This window comes from Aquarana catesbeiana, linkage group LG13, assembly GCF_042186555.1.
Source record: "Aquarana catesbeiana isolate 2022-GZ linkage group LG13, ASM4218655v1, whole genome shotgun sequence".
Taxonomy (NCBI): Eukaryota; Metazoa; Chordata; class Amphibia; order Anura; family Ranidae; genus Aquarana; species Aquarana catesbeiana.
In genome coordinates, this window is record NC_133336.1 from 127,705,925 (window position 1) to 127,731,023 (window position 25,099).

General features: G+C 41.0%; 1 protein-coding gene across 3 annotated transcripts in view; it reads left to right on the forward strand.

Moving 5' to 3' along the window:
* BAHD1 (bromo adjacent homology domain containing 1) overlaps nt 1-25,099 on the forward strand; it is a 303,162-nt gene that overhangs the window by 258,609 nt on the left and 19,454 nt on the right. For all 3 annotated transcript variants that reach the window (XR_012237057.1, XM_073609222.1, XM_073609221.1), the window contains exons 3-5: nt 9,152-9,528; nt 11,404-11,563; nt 18,754-18,830. Coding sequence is in view for 2 of the 3 variants with exons in the window: in XM_073609222.1 (XP_073465323.1) it covers nt 9,152-9,528; nt 11,404-11,563; nt 18,754-18,830 (614 nt within the window). In the remaining variant the exon portion in view is untranslated. The remainder of the gene's footprint in view (nt 1-9,151; nt 9,529-11,403; nt 11,564-18,753; nt 18,831-25,099) is intronic.

The window sequence follows — 25,099 nt, forward strand, 5'->3', positions numbered from 1 at the left end:
GGCACACCAAATAAAGCAGGTGCTGGTAAAACCTGCTGCCAGCCCCGGGGGTATTCAACGGTACATGTCAGCTGAAATGAGCATGTCTGATGATGGATCTGGCAGTCCCCAACAGGGTGCATCAGCACGTACTGGGACAAGCAGACAAAAGGCGACGGTAGAAAAAGCTACAGTGGCAAAGCCTGATGGTCCAGGGGTGACCCGGCCAAGAAGCACGGGAGGTAGTTTCATAGGTGGCCCCAAAGCACAAAATGGAGAGCTTAAGAAAAAAGGAGGCTACATTTTACCAGTGGAGGAGGAAGCAGGATCTGAGGAATTGCATGGAAGTATGCCTTTATTTAAAGAAGCCTTAGCAGAGATGTTGGCCAAAATTGAAATATCGTTGAAAACAGACATTGCAGCAGTCCGTGCGGACATAGGACAGGTCCTTGGTCAGGTGGAAGAGAGGCTAGATATGCATGACCAGATCTTGGAGGGGATGGGGGAAACAGATGAAGTCACTACGGAGGACCAATAGATCCTTATTATACAAAATTGAAGATCAAGAAAACTGCAGCCGTCGCAAAAATCTGCGTTAAGAGGTTTCCAGAGAAATACAAAGCGGAAATATTGGCTGTAATGAGCGGGCTATTATAGAGGAGAAAACAAAAATAATGGAAAAAGCACGGTACTCTACTGGAATCTCATATGAGGGAGCGGAGCTGCAAATATATGCTTGACAAGAAGAAGACTCCTTAAACTCCTGACCGAATTAATGCGGACATCTAAAGTCCCATATCGATAGGGTTTTCCAGCATGCCTTAGAGGGAAAAAAGATGGACGCACTGCAGTCTTAAGATTTCCAGAGGAATTGGAGGATTTCTGTACCAAGATGGATAAGTCCAGCCCTTCTGGGGTGGGAAGAGAATAAAGAAACCCTGGGCCCTCTAAGGAACAAGCAGTGGACTCTGAGGAGGGGGGGGGGGGATGAAGAGAAGGGTAGAAGGACTGTCTCTAACAATGTGATCTAGTCAGACACCTACAACCGAATAACTTTTTTTATTTTATTTTTTCGTTGTTTCCCTCTTCCCTCCCTTTTTTTTTTTTTTTTCTTCAGCTTTTTATCCCTCCCCCATATTCTAAGGGAAAATCATATGCTAAAGATAATGTAACTTAAGGTGGCAAGACAGTAATGGGGGCAGCGGGAGGATTGGGGAGGGATTGGGCGTCTAGAGGCTCCAGTGTGGGAATGGCCAGGTGCGTGAAGAGTGGCTATTATCCCCACCCCCCCAGAAGTTACAGAATGGGGGCGACACCTAAGGAGGTGCCGCCAGATCTGTACATTGAACAGGGGTTGTTTACCTGTTCAACCCTTTAGGGGGATAAAACTCCTGGAAGGGTGGGAGGGGGCTTGGGAAGTTATTGGAATGGTTATTTATGTGGTTGAGTTATTTTTTTTCTTCCCCTTCCTCTCTTCCCCTCAGGAAGCTACGATGTTAAGGGTCTGGCCAGATGCTCCTTGGTTCAACCATGGCCCCCATTAAATCTAGTGACATATAACGTTAGAGGCCTCAGTACCCCCAGTAAAAGGTACAAGATATATAAAGAACTACACCGCTACGCAGCAAATGCGATCTGTTGACAAGAGACACATATCTCACATGCCTCTGGGCATAGATTAACCTCCTATCGCTTCCCGACATGGTTCTATGGGGACTTAAAGTCAAGTCGATCTCGGGGAGTTGCAGTCGGATTCAACAGGAGCCCTGTGTTTTGTACTAATGGAGCAGCTAGCAGATCCCGAGGGAAGGTATTTTGTTTGTTAAAGGGAGAATATTTCATATGGAATGTACTATTGCAGATATCTATTCCCCCGAATAGTGAACCAAGTTCTTCAAGAAAACTCTAAAAAGATTGATGACTTTTATAGAAGGGAAACTTATTGTAGCAGGGGACCTTAATATGTGTATGGACCTAGGGATGGACTCCTCTGCAAGGGCTATCCGCTTTACAACACAGAGGCAGAATGAAATAGATTGACGGAATACCAGCTGGTGGATTCCTGGAGGATAAAGCACCCTCAGGGTAGGGATTACACATATTACTCCCCAGTTTACAAATCCTATTCTAGGATAGATTACATTTTAATAGAACACCAACTGTTAGTTTTAATTGCTGCGTCCTTAAAAAAAAGGCTATTGCACTCTGATCATGGCACAGTAACGATTCAGCTGGAGGTCCAGCCAGAGGCACTTAGACAAGCTGTTTGGAAACTAAATTACTCTCTTAGGCCCCATTCACACTAGCGCGTTTTTTGATGCATTTTGCATTTTGCAGAAATGCACGGGAATTTTTTAACATGGGTTCCTATGGAACATGTTCACATCAATGCTTTTTTGTATCTCTGCGTTTTTGGAAAGGGTCGGGGACTTTTTTTCATGCAAAAAGCAGCGTTTTGCATGTAATGGTTTTCAATGGACAAGCATCAAAAACGCAAGTGCACCGTTTTTGATGCGTTTTTGATGCGTTTTTGGTGCGTTTTTGGTGCGTTTTTGCCGTTTTTTTTTTTTTTGTAATTTTTTTTTAAGACTGTAAAAAAAAATGAAAAAAAAAAAAAACCGCAAAAACGCCGCAAAAACGCGGCTCAAAAACGTGGCAAGCATGAAAAAAAACCCTCCAAAAACGCTCAAAAGCAACATGCATAGGTGTGAATCGAGCCTTATACAGGGCCGTAAGGTAATTGAAAAGATAGAACAGGAGCTCAAAGATTTCTTTATCAATGATCACCAGAAATTTTGCGGCCCACTTTGTGGGAATCCCATAAGGCCTTTATAAGGGGGATACTAATGGGTATAAGAACCCAAAAGAAAAAAGACAGGATGAATTCCCTTTATAGGGAGATCCAGGAGTTAGAGCAACAGACAAGCCTTTGTCCCCAGAGATTGCCTGAGTATTCCATTCATATTACAGCCAGCTGTACAATGTTAGAGGAAGGCTGGGGGGTTTAATGGTGGCCTTGGGATACAGGAGTATCTTCATGGACTGGACCTCCCAATGGTGCCTAAAGAGGAGCTAGAACAGCTTGAGGATCCAGTCACACAGGGGGAGGTGCTATGGGCAATAAAAAGCATGTTGCTGGGGAAAAGCCTGTGCCCTGATGGGTAATCCAATACTGTATTGCAAAATTTTTCAAAAACGATTGGTCCCCCTGTTGTGTGAATACTTGAACTCATTCGGGGAGGGGGTGAACCTATGGGAGGAGTCATTTCTAGCTTATATAACCCTTATCTCTAAGGAGGGAAAGGACCACACGGCTCCTACGAGTTATAGAGCAATATCATTGTTAAATACTGATACAGAGAGATTTTCCAAAATAATAGCAGAAAGATTAAAACCATTATTACTAAGATGGATTCATAACAATCGGGTAGGATTGGTGGCAGGATGGGAGGGACAACTGCCTCAAATCACTATTTGTGATCAGAGGTGAAAATAAGAGGATCCAGTCATACTTCTGTCAATAGATGCCGAAAAGGCCTTTGACAGAGTAGACTGGAGCTTCATGCTAGAAACTTTAAAACATAGCTATTGGCAATAGGATGATGCAATGGATCTCTGCGTTTTTTATTTCCACCCAACGGCAAGATTCATAATAAGTGGAGAACTATCCCCTGGAATTATTTTAACAGTACTAGACGGGGATGCCCCCTCTTCCCAATGCTGAGCAATGGGTAATGGCATTGGAACCCCTGCTGGCTGCGATATATAAAACGCGGACATCAGAATGGTGAGAATAGGGGACAAGGAGTACAAAGTGGCTGCGTATGTGTGTACTTTGTTTTTTTTTTTTTTTTTTTTTTTTTTTAATTTATTATATATATAGTGCCGATAGTGTTTGAGGGAATTGGATCGGTATGGGAAGATCTCAAACTTGAAGATAAATTTAGCCAAGTCAGAGTCTGAATATAATTCTCTCAAATAAGGAACAGCAGGCAATACAACCTAAGTTCCCCTTTGTATGGCGTAGAGAGGAATTGGGATATCTGGGAATCAAGTTAACAGCATCCCCCAACGACTCTGTTTAGAGCCAACTACATCCCCATACTAAATAAGATTAAGAAGCAACTGACTGTCTTGAGACATAGGCATATATCCTGGTTAGGGAGGATAAATGCGTTAAAAATTTTTTGCCTAAAATTTTGTACATGTTTCAAATGATGCCAATTGTTGTAACCTCAGGAATACAACCCCTGGCAAAAATTATGGAATCACCAGTCCCTGAGGATGTTCCTTCAGTTGTTTATTGTTGTAGAAAAAAAGCAGATCACAGACATGGCTAAAAACTAAAGGCATTTCCAATGGCAACTTTCTGGCTTTAAGAAACACTAAAAGAAATCAAGAAAAATAATTCTGGTGGCCAGTAACAGTTAGATTTATAGAACAAGCACAGGGAATAAATTATGGAATCACTCAACTCTGAGGAAAAAATTATGGAATCGCCCTGTAAATTTTCGATACAAACACTAACACCTGCATCAGATTAAATCTGCTTGGTTAGTATGTAGATAAAAAGGAGTGATCACACCTTGGAGAGCTGTTGCAACAAGTGGACTGACATGAAGCATGGCTCCAACACCAGAGATGTCAATTGAAAAAAGGAGAGAATTATCAAACTCCTTAAAGAGGGTAAATCATCATGCAGTGTTGCACAAGATGTTGGTTGTTCACAGTCGGCTGTGTCTAAAACATGGACCAAATACAAACATGGGAATGTGGTTAAAGGCAAGCATACTGGTAGACCAAGGAAGACATCAAAGCGTCAAGACAGAAAACTTAAAGCAATATGCCTTGAAAACAGAAAATGTACAACAATACAAATGAGGAACAAACGGGAGGAAACTGGAGTCAACATCTGTGACCGAACTGTAAGAAACCGCCTAAAGGAAATGGGATTTACATACAGAAAAGCTAAAAGAAAGCCATCTCTAACACCTAAACACAAAAAAACATGGTTACAATGGGCTAAGGAAAGGTAATCGTGGACTGTGGATGATTGGATTTCTGTCTTGACGCTTTGATGTCTTCCTTGGTCTACCAGTATGCTTGCCTTTAACCATCTTCCATGTTTTAGACACAGCCGACTGTGAACAACCAACATCTTGTGCAACACTGCGTGATGATTTACCCTCTTTAAGGAGTTTGATAATCCTCTCCTTTTTTTCAATTGGCATCTCTGGTGTTGAAGCCATGCTTCATGTCAGTCCACTTGTTGCAACAGCTCTCCAAGGTGTGATCACTCCTTTTTATTTACATACTAACAAGCAGATTTAATCTGATGCAGGTGTTAGTGTTTGTAATGAATATTTACAGGGTGATTCCATTATTTTTTTCCTCAGAATTGAGTGATTCCATAATTTATTCCCTGTGCTTGTTCTATAAATCTAACTGTTACTGGCCACCACAAGTATTTTTCTTGATTTCTTTTAGTGTTTCTTAAAGCCAGAATGTTGCCATTTGAAATGCCTTTAGTTTTTGGCCATGTCTGTGGTCTGCTTTTTTTCTATAACAATAAACAACTGAAGGAACATCCGCAGGGACTGGTGATTCCATAATTTTTGCCAGGGGTTTAGGAAGTTAAGATCCATTGTATCAAAATTGAATTGGCACAAAGTAAGATTGACTTTGGGAAGATGGTATGGATTCCACGGGGTTATTGAGAATTGGCTTATAGCACAAACTCACTAACTAGAAACACACTGTAGGACATATAAGTGGGAATATAACAGACCTTTTAATTTCAGTAATATACACAAATTATTTTAAACCAGGGAAAGAAGAATACATGTATTTTGATAAATGGGCAAAAAAAAAAAAGTTATACAGATACAGGATGTGATGAAGGGGAATAAAATCTGCAAGTTTTTTGAATTAACACACAAATGGGGAAAAATGCCACTAGATGGAGGTATATATAATTAGTGTACTTTTTGCTGTCTCTACCACAGCTGCTACACAAGATATTAGTGAATGAAGAAGAACCTGTATACCCGTCATATTTAGGCAAATGGTAACCGGAATTGGGGCCCATCCAAGATGAGGGGAAAAAAGGAGGCAGGTCCTTGAGACCAGCTTGTTTCTCTTTAATTGATGTTAAGACAACAGAGGTGCTTTAAGCTTCTGGCTAGATGGTAATTTACCCCGCAGAGGGGGTGCGCAGGTTAGGAACAGACGCGCCCCCACTGTATTGGAGAGGGTACGATGATCTGGGGACCTTCGCATCTGTGGTCGGAATGTACAAAGATCATTTGGAAAAAAGGTGCCCTTAGAAGGATTCTGCGGGTAGGGGTATGAGTAAGGGATAGAGACAAAAGTACTAGAGAACTGTATATAAAAAAACATGCAAATTCTATTACAAAATGGCAATTACAAAATACCAGGAATAGGAATATTTAAACTGTATTTTGTAATTGCTATTTTGTAATAAAATGTGCTTGTTTTTTATATACTCTAGTACTTTTGTCTCTGTCCCTTACTCATACCCCTACCCGCACAATCCCTCTAAGGGAACCTTTTTTCCAAATTGTTACAATATGGGATGTGGTAGGAGTTCTTTGGGAATTAACTCTTAGGTGATTTCTCTTCATTCATATATTATGAATGTACAAAGATACAGCCTTACTGGGAGGGGATTATTAAGGCAATCTATCAAATTACAGGTAAACACATAAAAGCAGATCCATGGTGCTGTTTGTTCCATGATGCGGAAAAAACGGCAGCTCAATATAGGAACACACTAGTCCCGCATTTATTAAATACGGCCAAAAGCCTGATATTGAGGTATTGAAGAACATCAGATATCCCGAGCATGGAGGGAATGGGTTGCAAAGGTCGAGTGGGTTAGAGCCATTGAAGAAACCATGTATAGGGGGGAGGACTCCTTGGAGAAGTACCTTGCCATGGAAAAGATAAGTGAATTCTAAAAAATCTAAGCGCTATATGGATATGCGTGATAGTTGAAAATGAAGACTGGGCTGGGACAGTTAGGACCACTAGGAGAGGCCTAGACCCTGAAACCAATATGGAAGATAAGATAATCCTGTGGGTTGGGGGGGGGTATTTTTTTCCTTTTTTTATTTATTTTCCCCTTCGAGGGTAGGGACATAGAAATTTCCTTTTTTCATAGTTTTCTATGCAAGTTGATTGACCGATTTATGGATGTATTGAATATTGATGGAAGTAATTGAAATAATAAGATACAATACAGACAGGCCAGGGCTAAAGTTTTGGAGACATTTAAAGCAGGGTTAGGTTATAAAAAAAAAAATATCCCAACCTTTTGAACATTTTACAGAGCACTGTTCAATCCATTATCCAAAAACGGAAAAAATATGGCACAACTGCAAACCTACCAAGACATGGCCATCCACCTAAACTGACAGGACAAACAAGGAGAGCATTAATCGGAGAAGCAGCCAAGAAGCCCACAGTAACTCTGGAGGAGCTGCAGAGATCCACAGCTCAAGTTGGAGAATCTGTCCACAGGACCACTATTAGTTGTGCACTCCACCAATCTGGCCTTTATGGAACAGTGGTAAGAAGAAAGCCATTGTTGAAAGAAAGCCATAAAATGTCCCGTTTGAAGTTTGCAAGAAGCCATGTGTGGGACACAGCAAACGTGGAAGAAGGTGCTCTGGTCAGATGAGGCCAAAATGGAACTTTTTGGCCTAAAAGCAAAACGGTATGTGTGGGAGAAAACTAACACTACACATCCTCCCCATTGTAAAACATGGTGGTATCAGCAGCATGTTGTGGGGATGCTTTTCTTCAGCAGGATCATGGGAGCTGGTCAGAGTTGATGGAAAGATGGCTAGAGCCAAATTCAGGGCAATCTTAGAAGAAAACCTGTTAGAGCCTGCAAAAGACTTGACTAGGGCGGAGCTTCACCTTCCAGCAAGACAACGACCCTAAACGTACAGCGAGAGCTACAATGGAATGGTTTCGATCAAAACATATTGGTGTGTTAGAATGGCCCAAAGTCCAGACCTAAATCCAATTGAGAATCTGTGGCAAGACTTGAAAATTGCTGTTCAGACACACTCCATGCAATCTGACAGAGCTTGCGCTATTTCGCAAAGAATGGGCAAAAATGTCACTCTAGATGTGCAAAGCTGTTATGGCCCATACACACGATCCGAAAATCGGATGAAAAATACCGCTTTCGTCATGATCGTACGATAATTGGAACGTTCGTACAGGGCTTTTGAGAGCCGATTGCAACAGTTCATCCGACATTATTTTATCGGACATGCACGAAAATTTTTCTCGTATGATACCAGACCGTATAATTTTAGTTTAATCAGTACAGTTGTCATCTGAAAATACACTACAACACACGACATCACTTCCGATTTTTATATATTTTTATTTTGTCGTACGGGAATTTTCGTAACTTTAGTAAACTCATCAGGTTCAATATACGACTAGCATGCAAAAAAGAAGACAGTCTGTCTTCCGATTTTCAGATCGTGTGTACAGGGCATTAGAGACATGCCCAAAAAGACTTGCAGCTGTAATTGCAGCGAAAGGTGGGTCTACGAAGTATTATCTCAGGGGGCTGAATACAAATGCACACCACACTTCTCACATATTTTATTTGTAAAAAATCTGAAAACCATTTATAACTTTTCTTCCACTTCACAATTTGTGCCACTTTGTGTTGGGTTTATTGCATACAATTCCAATAAAATACATTTACAATTTTATTTGTAACGTGACAAAATCTGGAAAATTTCAATGGGTATGAATACTTTTTCATGGCACTATTGCTGTACGTATTTGCTACACTTTTTCCTATGCAGCATGTCATAGCTGAGCTAAGCCACAAAACAAAACAAAAAAGGATCCTATGCAGTCATAGAAGCTTCTTCTATTTTGCTTTCTCTATTGGCTCCCATCACGTGGTGGAGGATTGGACCCAACGCAACATATCTAATTGTGTAACCTACCAGGCTGCATATTTGTGGCATTCCAATTGCAGATAAATTGGGTAAAAGTAAGAACTGGTTATGATTGTAAAATATTTTTTTTAATTTAGAACAGAGATCTTCTTGCACATGTGTTGGGTAAAACTATCACTGCCATTAATCAGTGTCCTTTATTTCCTGCTTCTTAGAGGGATACAAATCACTGGACCAGCTCAGCATAACAATCCCCACAGCAGGTCACCCAGTGTCTCCTGCTCACCCACACTCAGGATGCCCTGTTCCCAGCGTTCCACCTGCTGCTGAGCCTGTCCCCTACCTGCAGACCCCCAACTCAGAACCTCAGACAATGGCCATGCTGAAAACTGCTCGTGAGTGTCCGCAGAGCTCCAAGCCCCCAAGTGGGTCCAAGTCTGGAGTCCGAAATACACCGGGGTGTGTGCATGCAGCTGACAGTAAGACAAGCAAAAGCCACAACCACCCCAAACAGCAGAGGATCAGCAGGAGAAGAGCCACAAATGGCTGGATGCCTTTGGGTACAGCTTGTGAGAAAGCAGTCTATGTGGTAGTAAGTATTCAGTTGCTGTAAATCAATATGGTATAAATCCTTGAAAATATTTTTCCCATATTAATGTTTGTACTGTACCATAATTGTATAATTGTGTTACTGTACCACCACAGTATCATAATTACACCTTCTCACCAACCTCGGTGTCCCTTTTAATAGGGACTGTACACCCGGAAGGGGATGGGGGTGAATGAGGAGCAGAAAAAATATCGGCGATCATGTGACCATTGTGATTGGCCATCACCGGCTACCGATCGTTGGTGGAGAGCGAGAATTGTCTTTGGCAACTTGCTCTCGGTGCAATCATCTGACCACTGCGATTGGCTTTCACAGTAGTCACATGTTCATGAAGCCAATCCCACCGGCTACCAATTATTAGTGGAGAACAAGATCGGTCGTTGACAGCTTGGTCTCTGTCCTGGGAGCACGCAGTGAGCACGCTCTCAGCAATTACCCCATTCACCCTCATTCCTAAATACTTACCGGACTTCTGTCATGACTCCAGCACAGTCTCTGTTGCAGCACTGCTTTCCTCACTCCCTGGTTTCACAGGAGACAGAGGGCAACAGAGCCATAAGCATCCCCTGCTGTCAGTCAAACTCGTGAGAGGAGCCAAGGCAGCGTGGCTTACCGGTGTGTTGTGTGTCTATGGATGCACACAGCCTGGATCGAGAGCATGCACACACAGGTGTCTCCTTAGCACACAGCTTGTTAAAGAGGCAAGCAGCGTAGCAAAGAGTGGACCGTGGGGAAATTCCAGAAGAGGAGATAAGAGACCTTTCTGTGCAAGATCGCTGCACAGAGTAGGTAAGTATAACTTTTTACTTTAACAAATGTATCCCTTGGTATCACTTTAAATGCACAGATAATCTTAGTGAGCTTTTCCTTGAAATGGGGGGTCTGGTCACCGGGTATATTTAAAAGTTTTTCTTTGCCATCGGTGACTCAAATTTTGAAGGTACACAGTGTTCATCTTTTTTATTGCTTCACTGCTTGCTATGCTGGTAACCCAGAACAAGCATGACTATAACACTTATTAGGATAGTTGAAGTGATCATCCTTGTTACAGGTGAATCAGTAGTAGTAGTGATGCAAAGGCAAGGCTGATGGCCTTGGAGCTTTTCCCTTCGAAACAAGTCAGTATTTGCAGCTCAATATTTCCTGACATTCCTATTAGAGCAGTAATGAATTGCCCATTAGATTGTAAGGCCAGTAGTTTTATCCAGTGTGTGCTTGCTGTCCCTTCTGCCTTTTCGTAAAGCTGGCGGGAGGGGCTTATCCTACACAATCCAATGAAAACTCTTCAGGGTTGAGGGAAGCCTATCCAGCTTCTAGTTAACAACTGAAGTTTTAATTCTTTCTACAGCTCATCCCTTTTGTGCCACTTTCCCCACCCTATTAGATTGTAAGCTCTCATGAGTAGGGCCCTCTTAACCCTCTTGTATTTTATTGTATTGTAACACTACGATCTCTTTTTTATATTGTAAAGCGCTGCACAAACTGTTGGCACTATATAAATCCTGTAAAATAATAATACCCCAGCATCTCTTAAAGTTTAGAGGACATTTAAAGATTATTGGTGTGATTGTAGCCATATAAGTGCAATTGTGACAGAGAAAATTGAGTACTGTCCGTGTGACTTTTTTATTTGCACTAACATACAATTTTTCAGGACAAGCTTTCGGGGTATGTCCCCGCTTGGACCTTGAAGAAGGGGACATACCCCGAAAGCTTGTCCTGGAAAAATTGTATGTTAGTGCAAATAAAAAAAGTATCACAGACAGTATTCAATTTTCAAAGATTGATGGTAGATTCCTGAGACCATACTGAACGGAGAGCACTTTTCATAAGTGTGTGTTTTTTTTATTTTCACAGAATGAGCCTGAGCCTGCTCTCCGGAGAAGTTACCAGGCTGTGGAGAGAAATGGAGAGATTATCAGAGTCCGAGACACTGTACTTCTGAAGTCCGGTCCAAGGAAAAAATCCATGCCATATGTGGCCAAGATATCCGCTCTCTGGGAAGAACCAAAAACCGGTATCAGTAAACTTCTATTCTGTTTGTAGCCGATATCTGGGTACACACGAACGTATGCTTTGCACGTTTTGCTTTGTGGCAGATTTAGGCTCCATTCACACTAGCATTTTTTTAAGCTCCTAAAAGCTGCTTTTAGCATTTTTTTTCTGCTCCTAGAAGCTAAATAGTGTTATTCTATGTGTCCAAAATGGATAGTAAATAAATGTAGCGCTATGTGTAAAATTATAAATATAAAGTGCAAATCTCTAAAATAAATAAATCCTACATATAAATGAATAGTCCGTAAAATGAAAAAATGAAGAAATAAAACATGAAAAACTCTTGTGATCAGTGTATCCACACAATTCCACCACAGTGATTGTTCGTCCTCAAAAGGAGTGCACACCACCACCAGTAAAAATGCGCGCTCACCTCCCAGGTGAATCAAAACTCATATGCGGATCTCCCCACAAGCTCTTTGCTCTCGCTTCCTTTTTCCAATCAATGGTCGGTAATCCAGATGGCTCTTTTCTTAATGGTAACTCAGCTCATTAATATCCAAAGAAGCGGATCATCTCCCAGCTTGGCTCAAGATTCCATGAGTTCAGAACATGTAAATAATAAGTATAGAGACCATAGTGTTCTCCGCATACAAATTTATTCAAAGCCCCCAAACAGACAAGTTGCACTTACAAGATAAAAACTTTTAAATTCACATAAAAACCTCCAGAGTAGCACCACCATGTCCACATACACAGTGCCTGGCTGGACGTGACTATCAGCTCCTCCCTTCTAGACGCGTATTGGCCAATCACAGGCCTTCCTCAGTAGATGGGTGGGCTGATCCCTCTAAGCTAATTTGTAGTGTATCGTTGCTATAGCAACCCTCCGGGCGTCGCCACAGCTCAGTTTGCGGTGCAGAAAGAACCTCCCTCTGCCTGTGTCTCCAGGACACACAAATACCAAGACCAGGAAGTGTCCCTCTCACTGCTAAATTGCAGTAAGATCTTAACCTTTCTAAGCACCCGCAGACCTACATGACAATCTCCGGTTACAATCTATCATAAGCTAAGCATAATTACATACAAAACACCTACCTACACTAACAATCTAAAATTACATAATTATGTTTAAAAATACCATAGTTATTCTAAACCAACAAAATTATATGTTACGGGACTAAATTGATTTAAAATTACTATTCAAATTTTAAATATAAACAGCGTACTTCATATGTCTGTATATATAGGGTCACCATTTCCATAACAAACACATAGACACATGTAAATTTAAAAAAAAAATATATATATATCTCTATATCCTATATAAAAAAAAAGGACAAAAACTAAGCTAATTTGTAGTGTATCGTTGCTATAGCAACCATCTGGGTGTCGCCACAGCTCAGTCTGCAGTGCAGAAAGAACCTCCCTCTGCCTGTGTCTCCAGGACACACAAATACCAAGACCAGGAAGGGTGTCCCTCTCACTGCTAACTTGCAGTAAGATAAAAAAAAAAAGAAATTCCTATATTTCCTACAAAGTTATGTACATGTAATAAAGGGTTACCTAAAATCACCCATTCTAGATGAAACAGTAAAGATCGAAATCAATATTGAGCCCCCTGGGCGTTAAAACCTGGGTCTCGTATATCCACGCTGATTCACGTTGGCTTAATTGTCTTATGAAATTACCCCCCCTCCAGTGATGTTTTACCTTTTCTATGGCCCAAAACTTTCACTGACTGGGATTTCTATCATGGTCTTCCCAAAAATGTTTAGAGACACAATATTCTTTTTTTCCTTTTTTGATTGTGTTGATGTGCTCTCACACCCTAACCAGCAGAGGTCTAGATGTTCGACCTACATACTGGAGTTTGCATGAACACTCCAACATATATACAACCCCTTCAGAAGAACAAGTGATGAAATCTTTTATCTTGTGTACTTTACCTCTGGCCGTGGCCACAAATTCACTTTGAATTACTTCCTTTAGTTGTTCTGCAGGCCAAACACTTCCCACAGGCATAAAAGCCGGTGAGGAAGGGAGTTAAGGTCCCTATGTGTTTGTTATGGGAGTGGTGACCCTATATATACAGAGACATATGAAGTACGCTGTTTATATTTAAAATTTTGAATAGTAATTTTTAATCAATTTAGTCCCGTAACATATAATTTTGTTGGTTTTTAATAAATATGGTATTTTTAAAAATAATTATGTAATTTTAGATTGTTAGTGTAGGTAGGTGTTTTGTAAGTAATTATGCTTAGCTTATGATAGATTGTAACCGGAGATTGTCATGTAGGTCTGCGGGTGCTTAGAAAGGTTAAGATCTTACTGCAATTTAGCAGTGAGAGGGACACTTCCTGGTCTTGGTATTTGTGTGTCCTGGAGACACAGGCAGAGGGAGGTTCTTTCTGCACCGCAGACTGAGCTGTGGCGACGCCCGGAGGGTTGCTATAGCAACGATACACTACAAATTAGCTTAGAGGGATCAGCCCACCCATCTACTGAGGAAGGCCTGTGATTGGCCGATATGCGTCTAGAAGGGAAGAGCTGATAGTCACGTCCAGCCAGGCACTGTGTATGTGGACATGGTGGTGCTACTCTGGAGGTTTTTATGTGATTTTAAAAGTTTTTATCTTGTAAGTGCAACTTGTCTATTTGGGGGCTTTGAATAAATTTGTATACGGAGAACACTATGGTCTCTATACTTATTATTTACATGTCCTGAACTCATGGAATCTTGAGCCAAGCTGGGAGATGATCCGCTTCTTTGGATATTAATGAGCTGAGTTACCATTAAGAAAAGAACCATCTGGTTCTACCCCCCCCCCCCCATTGATTGGGAAGAGGAAGCGAGAGCAAAGAGCTTGTGGGGAGATCCGCATATGAGTTTTGACTCATCTGGGAGGTGAGCGCGCATTTTTACTGGTGGTGGTGTGCACTCCTTTTGAGGATGAACAATCACTGTGGTGGAATTGTGTGGATACACTGATCACAAGAAGAGTTTTTCATGTTTTATTTCTTCATTTTTTCATTTTATGGACTATTCATTTATATGTAGGATTTATTTATTTTAGAGATTTGCACTTTATATTTATAATTTTACACATAGCGCTACATTTATTTATTTACTATCCATTTAGAAACTAGTGTGGTGTACCACTTGGAATGTTTAGCAGCTGTGCACGTTTATTATTAGGTTATCTTATTTAAAAACATCACAACATTTTTTTTACTTGTGGCGCTGATTGTTTCATCTTATAATTCTATGTGTCCATGCACACTATTTTAGGCTATTAACCACTTGCCGACCAGCCGCCACAGTTGTACTGCGGCAGAATGGCACTGCTGGGCGAAACTACGCTGTGTTGCGTCTCTTGGCCCTGTGGCCACTAGGGGCGCCTGCTGCTCGCCCCCAGACCTGATGCGAGTGCCCGGCGGTCACTATCACTGCCGGGCTCCCGCGATCGCTGCTCACACACGGAGAACCGGCATCTGTGTGTAAACACAGTTTCCTTTTCTCTGAGGGGAGAAGAGACAGATCGTCTGTTCATACAGAGTATGAACAGCGATTTGTCATCTCCCCTACACAGTCCCCTCCCCCCTTCAGTTAGAACACACACTAGGGAACACAATTAACCCTTTGATCATCCCCTAGTGTTAACCCCTTCCCTGCCAGTGACATTTTGTACAGTAATAAATGCATTTTTATAGCACGGATCGCTGTATAAATGCCAATGGTCCCAAAAATGTGTCAAAATTGTCCGATGTGTCTGCCATAATGTCACAGTCCCGATAAAAATCACAGATCACTGCCATCACTAGTAAAAAAAAAAAAAAAAAAAAAATTAATAATAAAAAAAATGCCATAAAACTATTCCCTATTTTGTAGACGCTATAACGTTTGCGCAAACCAATCAATATACGCTTATTGCGATTTTATTATTATTTATATATCTTTTAACGAAAATATGTAGAAGAATACATATCAGCCTAAACTGAGGGGGAAAAAAATTTTTTTTTTTCCAATATATTTTTGGGGGATATTTATTATAGCAAAAAGTATTGCGTTTTTTTTTTTTTTTTTTGTTTATAGCGCAGAAAATTAAAACCGCAGAGGTGATCAAATACCACCAAAAGAAAGCTCTATTTGTGGGGAAAGAAAGGACGTCAATTTTGTGCAAAGTCGCATGACCCTGCAATTGTCAGTTAAAGCGACGCAGTGCCGAATCGCAAAAAGTGCTCTGGTCAGGAAAGGGGTAAAATCTTCCAGGGCTGAATCGGTTAACATTGTTTTTAAGCTTTAGGCCCCTTTCACAAGGCCGTTCCATATGTCCATTTTTCATCTATCCGTTGACGGCTGGAAAATGGACATACATGTATCTCTATGGGATAGCAGACGTTAGCGCATGATCATAAGCTGACATCCGTCTACGCTAAGCTCTGTTTTTTTATGACGGAAGAAAACCCTATTTTTTCATCCGTTTTTTTTTTTTCTTTTTCCCGGAACGGACAAACGGATGTTAGCGGACAATCCGCTGACATCCGGTCCGCTGACATCGGTTTTTAAACCCCCCCCCCCCCCCCCTTTTTTTTTTCTCCTCATTAAACACACTTTTTATATAGCTGGTTGCTAAGGAGGGGGTCGTGAAGCCGGCCACCGCATCCTTAACTGATGAGTCATCAGCTGTTGGCGGGATCACGGGGGGAGGGGTGATTGCTTTGGGGCAGGACATTTGTGCACTATAAATCCCATAGTCCATCTCGTGAGCAAGCAAGAGAGGGTGACTACATTCCTACATACAGTGGGAGTATGGAGAATGAGCGTAGCTGTGGTCTAACAAAGTCGGATCACCGCAGAGGAATTGAGGAATTTGGAGGAGGCTGAAAGCAGTAGGACATTTTTGGGGTTAACCATACATACTCGCACATCCCTTTTTTTTTTTTAAACCAGCATTTAGTGTCACAAAAAATTTAGTCTACCTATAAGAACATATAGGATCTACGTGTCTTAAGAATTCATTATAGAAATGGTCCTTTACAGTAAATTTAGTTTTTTGTCTTTTGCAGAGATAGTGCTATATTCTTTTTGGCATTGACGAAGGTTGCCTAAACTTTTGCCAACAACAGCAGGCCTTATTTTCAAAATATAATAACTTTGTTAACCTGCACATGGTGTAGCTTTTATCAAGACGTCCACTACTTAATGGCCTTGTAATATAGTTTTGCGACCAGGGATTGGTGTTCTAGGCTGCGCAAAACAACGAATGGTCCAGTGTGTAGTCACTTGTTTGAATGAGGCCTAATCTGTGTAAACATGCACAGACGTACAAAGCCTCCAAACAAACAGGCTGTGTACAATATATAGATAGAGAGCCACATGTAAAAAGCAGCTTACTGCTTCCCTTGCTGGCTGAAAGCAAGAATGCAGTATGTTCATTTGCAAATATGCACTTAGCTAAAATTACCAACAAAAATAAATAAATAAAAAGGAACTAAAAAAGGTAATACTTTATGACCACTGACAGATAAAATGAATAACATTGATTATGCCATTACGACGTCATCTGAAAATGGGTGGTATATGTTAGGCAGCAGGTGAACATGTCCCAGAAATTAGAGTTGAAAGCAAAAAAAATGGGCAAGCGTAAGGATTTGAGCGTGTTTGACCAGTGCCAAATTTTAATGGATAGATGGCTGGGTCAGAGCAAAACTCCAAAAATGCAGCTCTTGTGAGATGGTCACAGTCTGCAATGGCTAAGACCTACTAAATGTGATCCAAGAAAGGAAAACTGGTGAACCTGCGGACAGGGTCTTGTGTGGCCGAAGCTCATTTATGCACTTATAGAAGAGCTATTGCAGCTCAAATTGCTGAAATAGTTAATGCTGATTTTGATTTGAAGGGTGACAAAAACACGCGGTCCATCGCAGTTTGTTGCATATGGGGCTGTGTGGCCACAAACTGGTCAGGGTGACCACGCTGATCTGTGTCCACAGCCAAAAGCACCTGCAGTGGGCGCGTAAGAATCAGAACTGGACCACTGAGCAATACAAGAAGGTGACCTGGTATGACGAATGCTAAAATGGTTTGAAGAACATAAGTAGTTTGAGGTGTTAAGTTGGCCTCCAACTTCTCCAGCTCTGTCCATTCGAGCATTTGTGGCATGTGCTGGAAAAACAAGTTTGATCCATGGAGGACCCACCTCAAAACTTACAGGACTTAAAGGATCTGCTACTGATGGCTTGTTGCCAGGTACCACAGCATACCTTCAGAGGTCTAGTGGCATCCATGCTTTGATGGGTTATGATAGGTGTTCATATTATGGTTGATTAATGTATGTACAAAAGTACTACTCATTCCCTTGAATACAATTTACATATCAGAATTTCTAGCACTGCTATATCTTTTACTATTCTTGGAGGAGTGTGTTCTGGAGCTGTCATGTTTCAGTTACCTCAGACTACACAAGGTGACTTTTTTTTTTTTTTTTCTATTTGTTATATGTCCTTTTTAGTCTTTGAAATCCCGGGAGACTTCGGGCGCACAGAACAGCTCTTTGCCATATCCAATAGGATTGCGAACATAGGCAGACTCTTCTGTTAGGTGTAGACCTTTTGTTGAGCTGCATTTAGGTATATTGCATTGTGCCATAGTCTGCACATGAGACAAAAAATAATTTTACGAGTTTAGCTGAGGAAGCAATGTGAATTATACTGTTAAATTGTATTTGTTTCATGTAAGGTCTGTTTAAAATGGGTAGCTGTTTGAGATACATTGTATATTATCTTAAGAAAAAGGCAATATCCTCGGTGGTAAATAAAACGCTCAGCTGCTGAACACTACATACTTCTGATACCAGGCACATAAAAAAAAAAAAAAAAAAAACATCAAAGTGCAGCACATAGAAAAAAATTATATATCTAAATATAAATAAAGTGGTAAATCATATCAGTAAAGAATATATACATAAATATAAAGTGATGAACTTATAAACAAACAAATCTAAATTTTTTTTTACATATTTTTGATTTGTCATGAACAGCAGCAACAAGCCAAACACTAATTGACAATATCTAGTGCGGGTGATTTATTGATTAATATAACTTTTGAATGATGATCGTTATTGAGTGATGCATATAAACAAAGGCAGGGACAGATTTAAGCTGCTTCTGTGAATTGGCCTTAATGTTTCCATATTCTCCTGCCAGGTGAGCTGATGATGAGTCTCTTTTGGTACTACAGGCCAGAGCACACTCAGGGAGGACGTAACCCCAGTATGCACCAGGTAATTGGAATAAATACTCTAGATGCTAGCTTCAATAGCTTTATACATTTGTCGTGTGTGTGTGTGTGTGTGTTTTTTTTTTTTTGGGGGGGGGGGGTACATAATGTTTGCGGCTGGATATTTTTGAGATATGATTGTGTCCATAAATTAGTGCTCAATTACAAAATATTCACAATTCTATGTAATATGTGACTATTTCTTCCCACCATTGAATTTCATCTTCGTGCAGTACACCACATAAAATTTGGACTCCTCAAAAAAGACCCTGAGAAGTCAGTGGGTGAGTCCACCTTCTAAACATCCATGTCCTAGGTAGCTCCAGGAAATGTTATTAAAAAAAATAAAAAATAAAAAAGCCTTAGACCAAAACCATAGTGTAGTAATTATTGAAATAAAATTTACAAAATTAAATTATATGCTTACATGAAGTTAGTGTGCAACAGCACTAATCACCAGTGACATGAACAAAAGTGCAAGTAACTCATCCCATCAATCTACACCATGCAATACCCAACATGCGAATAGACTCTCACCAGATACTCAGACCCTTGAATGTCAGTGTGTCATACAGTGCCTTGAAAAAGTATTCATACCCCTTGAAATTTCCCACATTTTGTCATGTTACAACCAAAAAACATAAATGTATTTTATTTGGATTTTATGTGATAGACCAACTCAAAGTGGCACATATCTATGATATGGAAGAAACATGATAAATGATTTTCAAAATTTTTTACAAATATCTGAAAAGTGTGGTGTGCATTTGTATTCAGCCCCCTTTACTCTAATACCCCTAACTAAAATCTAGTGGAAGCAATTGCATTCAGAATCGCCTAATTAGCAAATAGAGTCCACCTGTGTGTAATTTAATAAATACAGCTTCTGTGAAACCCTTAGAAGATTGTTAGAGAACCTTGGTGAACAAACCGCATCATGAAGGCCAATGAACACACCAGACAGGTCAGGGATAAAGTTGTGGAGAAGTTTAAAGCAGGATTGGATTATAAAAATGTCCCAAGCTTTGTACATCTCACGGAGCTCTGTTCAATCCATCATCTGAAAATGGGAACCAGTATGGCACAACCGCAAACCTACCAAGACGTGGCAGTCCACCTAAACTGACAGGCTGGGCAAGGAGAGCATTAATCAGAGAAGGAGCCAAGAGGCTCATGGTAACTCTGGAGGAGCTGCAGAGATCCACAGCTCAGGTGGGAGAATCTGTCCACAGGACAACTTTTAGTCGTGCACTCCACAAATCTGGCCTTTATGGAGAAGTAGCAAGAAGAAAATCATTATTGAAAGAAAGCCATAAGAAGTCCCGTTTGCAGTTTGCGAGAAGCCATGTGGGGGACACAGAAAACATGTGGAAGAAGGTGCTCTAGTCAGATGAGACCAAAATTGAACTTTGGCCTAAAAGCAAAATGCTATGTGTGTCGGAAAACGAACATTGCACATCACCCTGAACACACCATCCCCTCTGTGAAACGTAGTGGCAGTATGTTGTGGGTATGCTTTTCTACAACAGGGACAGGGAAGCTAGTCAGAGTTGATGGGAAAATGGAGCCATATACAGAGCAATCTTAGAAGAAAACATGTGAGTCTGCAAAAGACTAGAAAGCTGTGGGCAGCTTCGTTCCAGCCTCCTAATTGTAAATACGGAAGCGACGTCATGACACTTCCCGTTTACTCGGCTGCCAATGGCGCCGGTTTTAAAAAAAAATTTAAACAGTATTCAGAATCAATCGCTGTTTTCGGCAATCTGAATACTTTGAAGTGCAAAGGAGGGATCAGGGGTCTTTTTTTGGACCCCTGATCCCTCCATAAAGAGTACCTGTCACCACCTATTACTGTCACAAGGGATGTTAACATTCCTTGTGACAGCACTAAAAATCATCAAAAAAAGTTGTTTCTTTTTAAACGCAATCTAAAAATAAATAAAATGAGAAAAAATTTTTTTAAAGTGCCCCCGTCCCCGCGAGCTCACGCAGCAAAGAAAACGCATACAGAAGTCGCGCCCGCATATGTAAACGGTGTTCAAATCACACATGTGAGGTATTGCAGCAATCGTCAGAGCGATAGCAATAATTCTAGCACTAGACCTCCTCTGTAACTCTAACCTGGTAACCGTAAAAAAAAATTTAAAGCATCGCCTATGTAAATGCTTAGGTACCGTAGTTTGTTGCCATTCCACGAGTGCGTGCAATTATAAAGCGTGACATGTTTGGTATCTATTTACTCGGCATAACATCATCTTTCACATTATACAAAAAAATTGGGGTAACTTTTACTGTTTGGATTTTTTTAAATTCATGAAAGTCTCCCTTTTTCCCAAAAATTTGCGTTTAAAACACCGCTGCACAAATACTGTGTGATATAAAATATTGCAACAATCTCCATTTTATTCTCTAGATTCTCTGCTAAAAAAATATATATAATGTTTGAGGGTTCTAAGTAATTTTCTAGAAAAAAATACAGATTTTAACTTGTAAACACCAAATTTCAAAAATAGGCTTAGTCATGAAAGGGATAATTAGACTAATACCACACTTCCTGTGCATATCTGTGGTGGGCTAAGGTCAGTTCACACGTGCCTCATTTCTTAAAAGGCCAAGGGAAGTGCCAGGCGCTGCTTCCCTCTAGCGACTGGGGTAACAACTGTGAAAAGACAAAAAAGAGGGCTCACCAGCCTAGTGCATTATCCCAGGAGCTACTTTATTAAGAAAAGGTTGAAAACATACTCGCAAACAGTGAAGATGTACAGAGTAATAAGCCACCATCTCGTGATGCAATAAATTGTGGGACCCAGAGTAGTCCAACGCCAAGCAGATACCATTCAGGATCCAAAAATGGCTTACTCGTTTCAAGGAAAAACCCTCTTCATCAGTCTAAAAATATGCACCGTCACTGCACTATTGACACTGGCTGGGAAGGGCTTAAACATATAGGGCATTCAAAGGGTTACATGTGTGCCTAACCAGTGTTTGTACTGTGAGCTGCTTTCACTAAGGCACGTGCCGGTTTTTATTAGGGAAACAAAAGCCGGGACATTCCCGGTGAAAAGAAAAGAGCTCTGTCCTGTCTTTCTCCTCGCCAGTCAGCAGGTGCCAGCAGTAAATCATTGGCTGGCATCTACTGATCATCTTGTGCTGTGACTAATGACTAATGTGCTGTGCCGGTGTCTTGCCGAAAAAGTTCCCCCGGCGGATAAGGACCCCCCTGTACTGCGCAGGCGCAGCACTTGCGCAGTACGAAGCACTATCGAGCCTACCAAGCCGCTGAAAATAGCCGAATGAGAGTCAGCTGTACACCGCGCCTGCGCAATCAAAACACCACATTCTAACAGACGCTCCCAATGTCGTGCTACTCTTCAAGGGGCGTGTTTAACGGCGGGTTTTGCATGGCCGATTGCATCCGCCCCTTACCACGATATGACAGTTATAGACCCGCCCCTTGCAGAGTAGCACGAGCAATGTCTTGCTCATTGCGCAGGCGCCGTGAACAGCTCACTCACAGCTGTTCAGCTTCAGAGATTTTCGGCGGCTCCCTTGTTTTTCGTACTGCACAAGCGCTGCGCCTGTGCAGTATAGGGGGGTCCTTATCCGCCCAGCGCAACTTTCTCGGCAGAACACCGGATCATGTACTAGATACGTGATCTGGCACAGGAGAGCCGCTCTGCCGCCATACTCCTACGTGAGGCGGTCGGCAAGCAGTTAAGAGTATCATCCATCTTTTTTTGATTGCCACAACTCCATTTTTTGATATATGGAAGTCATATTCCGCTTGGAGACGGCCTGAGTAGGACTTGCCTATTGGAATGAATGGTGCCGCAGCACACATGTACAAAGAGAAGCCGTCACTTTAGCTGGAAATGAGGTGTGGAGCCAGGCAGGGCTGCACATCAGATTGGTGGATTAAGGATAAAGGCAAGTATTTGTCCAGGTGGGCAGCACTCGGGGTATGAAGAGAACTGATTAAAGGACAACAATAAAGGTACAGTTGTCATTTAACCAAATAGTTTCTGTTTGTGTTGTGACTGCAGATGTGATCTGGGCTTAAGTTCTCTATCGCCTTGTAAATGTGAGACTATCAGTCCTTCAACCTCCATGTTTTATTATCCTTATGCTGCATCTGTATAGCATGCTGTATTCACGTGTCTGCCTTTTATTTGCCTCAATTCATCTGAATTGAGCGAGCCTTTCTTTCAATTCTTTGGGTGTTTCCATTGTGCCTACATTTTTTTTATATCCATATTTCTTTCCTACTTTAAACTTGCAAAGCTGATAACATGGATATTGTCTCTCTTCTCTACATTTTAATTCAACATAACTTTTGGTCAATGACGCAAATTTCTGCAAACCTTTTTAATGTAGAGCTACATGATTCTGGCTTAAAATAAGTCACAATTTTTTTGTTTAGAATAAAGATCACGATTCTCCTGGGCTAACTTTACTGTTTTCATTAACCACTTGCCGACCAGCCGCTGCAGTTATACTGCAGCAGGTTGGCTCTATTGCGCTAATCGCCATAGGTGTATGTCGCTTTGTGCAATAGATACAGTGGGCACTTGCATAGTGCCGATGCGCGTTGCCAGCGACCACGATGTCTGCCGCCCACCCACGATAGCTCCGCAGAGTACCAGAACAGGGATCTGTCAATGTAAATAAACAATCCCCGTTCTGTACAGAGTGATCATCTGTTCCTAGTGATTAGGAACAGCGATCTCTCTGTACTCCCTGTCAGTCCACTCCCCCCACAGTTAGAAACACCTCCCAGGGAACACATTTAACCCCTTGATCGCTCCCTAGTGTTGACCTCTTCCCTGCCAGTGACATTTATACAGTAATCCGTGCACTTTTATAGCACTGATCACCGTATAAATGTCACTGGTCCCAAAAAAGTGTCAAGTGTCTGATCTGTCCACTACAATGTCGCAGTCCTGCTAAAAATCGCTGATCACCGCTATTGCTAGTAATAAAATAAAAATACCATAAATCTATCCCCTATTTTGTAGACGCTATAACTTTTGCGCAAACTAATCAATATACGCTTTTTGCGAAATTTTTGGTAAAAAAAATTTTCTTCATCAGTTTAGTTCAATATGTATTCTCTTACATATTTTTGTTTTTTTTTAAAAAAAAATATATAGGAGAATACATATTGGCCTAAACTGATGAAGAAATTGTTTTTTTTACATTTTTTTTTTTTGGATATTTATTATAGCAAAAAGTAAAAAATATTTTTATTTCAAAATTGATGGTCTTTTTTGTTTAAAGCGCAAAAAATAAAAACTGCAGAGGTGATCAAATACCACCAAAAGAAAGCTCTATTTGTGGGAAAATAAAGGACATAAATTTTGTTTTGGTACAACATCGCACGAACGCGCAATTGTCAGTTAAAGCGACACAGTGCCGTATCGCAAAAAATGGCCTGGTCATTAAGGGGGTAAATCCTTCTGGGGGGCTGAAGTGGTTAAAAGGTATTTTTTTAAAAAAACTGTGTTTAAAAGACTGCTGCGCAAATAGTGTGACATAAAATATTGCAACAACCACCATTTTATTCTCTAGGGTCTCTGCTAAAAAAAAGATAGTGTTTGGGGGTTCTAAGTAATTTTCTAGCAAAAAATACAGATTTTAACTTGTAAGCAACAAGTGTCAGAAAAAGGTTTAGTTAAAGGCTACTTTTCACACAGATGTTTTTCAGGCGCTGGAGCCCTGCGCTTGCAGGACAGGAAAAAAGTCCTGCAAGCAGCATCTTTTGGGGCGTTGCGGGAGTGATGAATACATCGCTCCTAAAACACCCTTGCCATTGAAATCAGTGCTATTAACCCATTTTCACCCGCTAGTGGGGGTTAAAAGCACCCGCTAGCGCCCGAAAAGCGTTGCTAAAACGGCGATTTACCGCCGATGCCCCCCCGCGTAAAAGTGCTCTAAGTGGTTAACCTGACCTCGTTTACAGACCGAAAGTTCATTCTTTTGAGCTAAAAGAACTAAAAATTACGATGTTTCTCTTTATCTCCGCCTAAGCGGTGTTGTGAAAAACTTGGTAGGCTGCCTGTTTTTTTTTGGGGTTTTTTTTTTAGAGACAGCTGTCAGCAGTGAGCAGAGAACGGCTCTGCACTGAATTGAGGAAATGCTTTTAAGATCCAGAGGGGGGTTCAATCACAATCTTGATTCTTTAACGATTAATCGTGCAGCTCTACTTTAATGCAAACAAAATGAACATAACTTGTATTATAATCTGAAAAAGTCCTAAGCTTTCCTCCCTAAAGT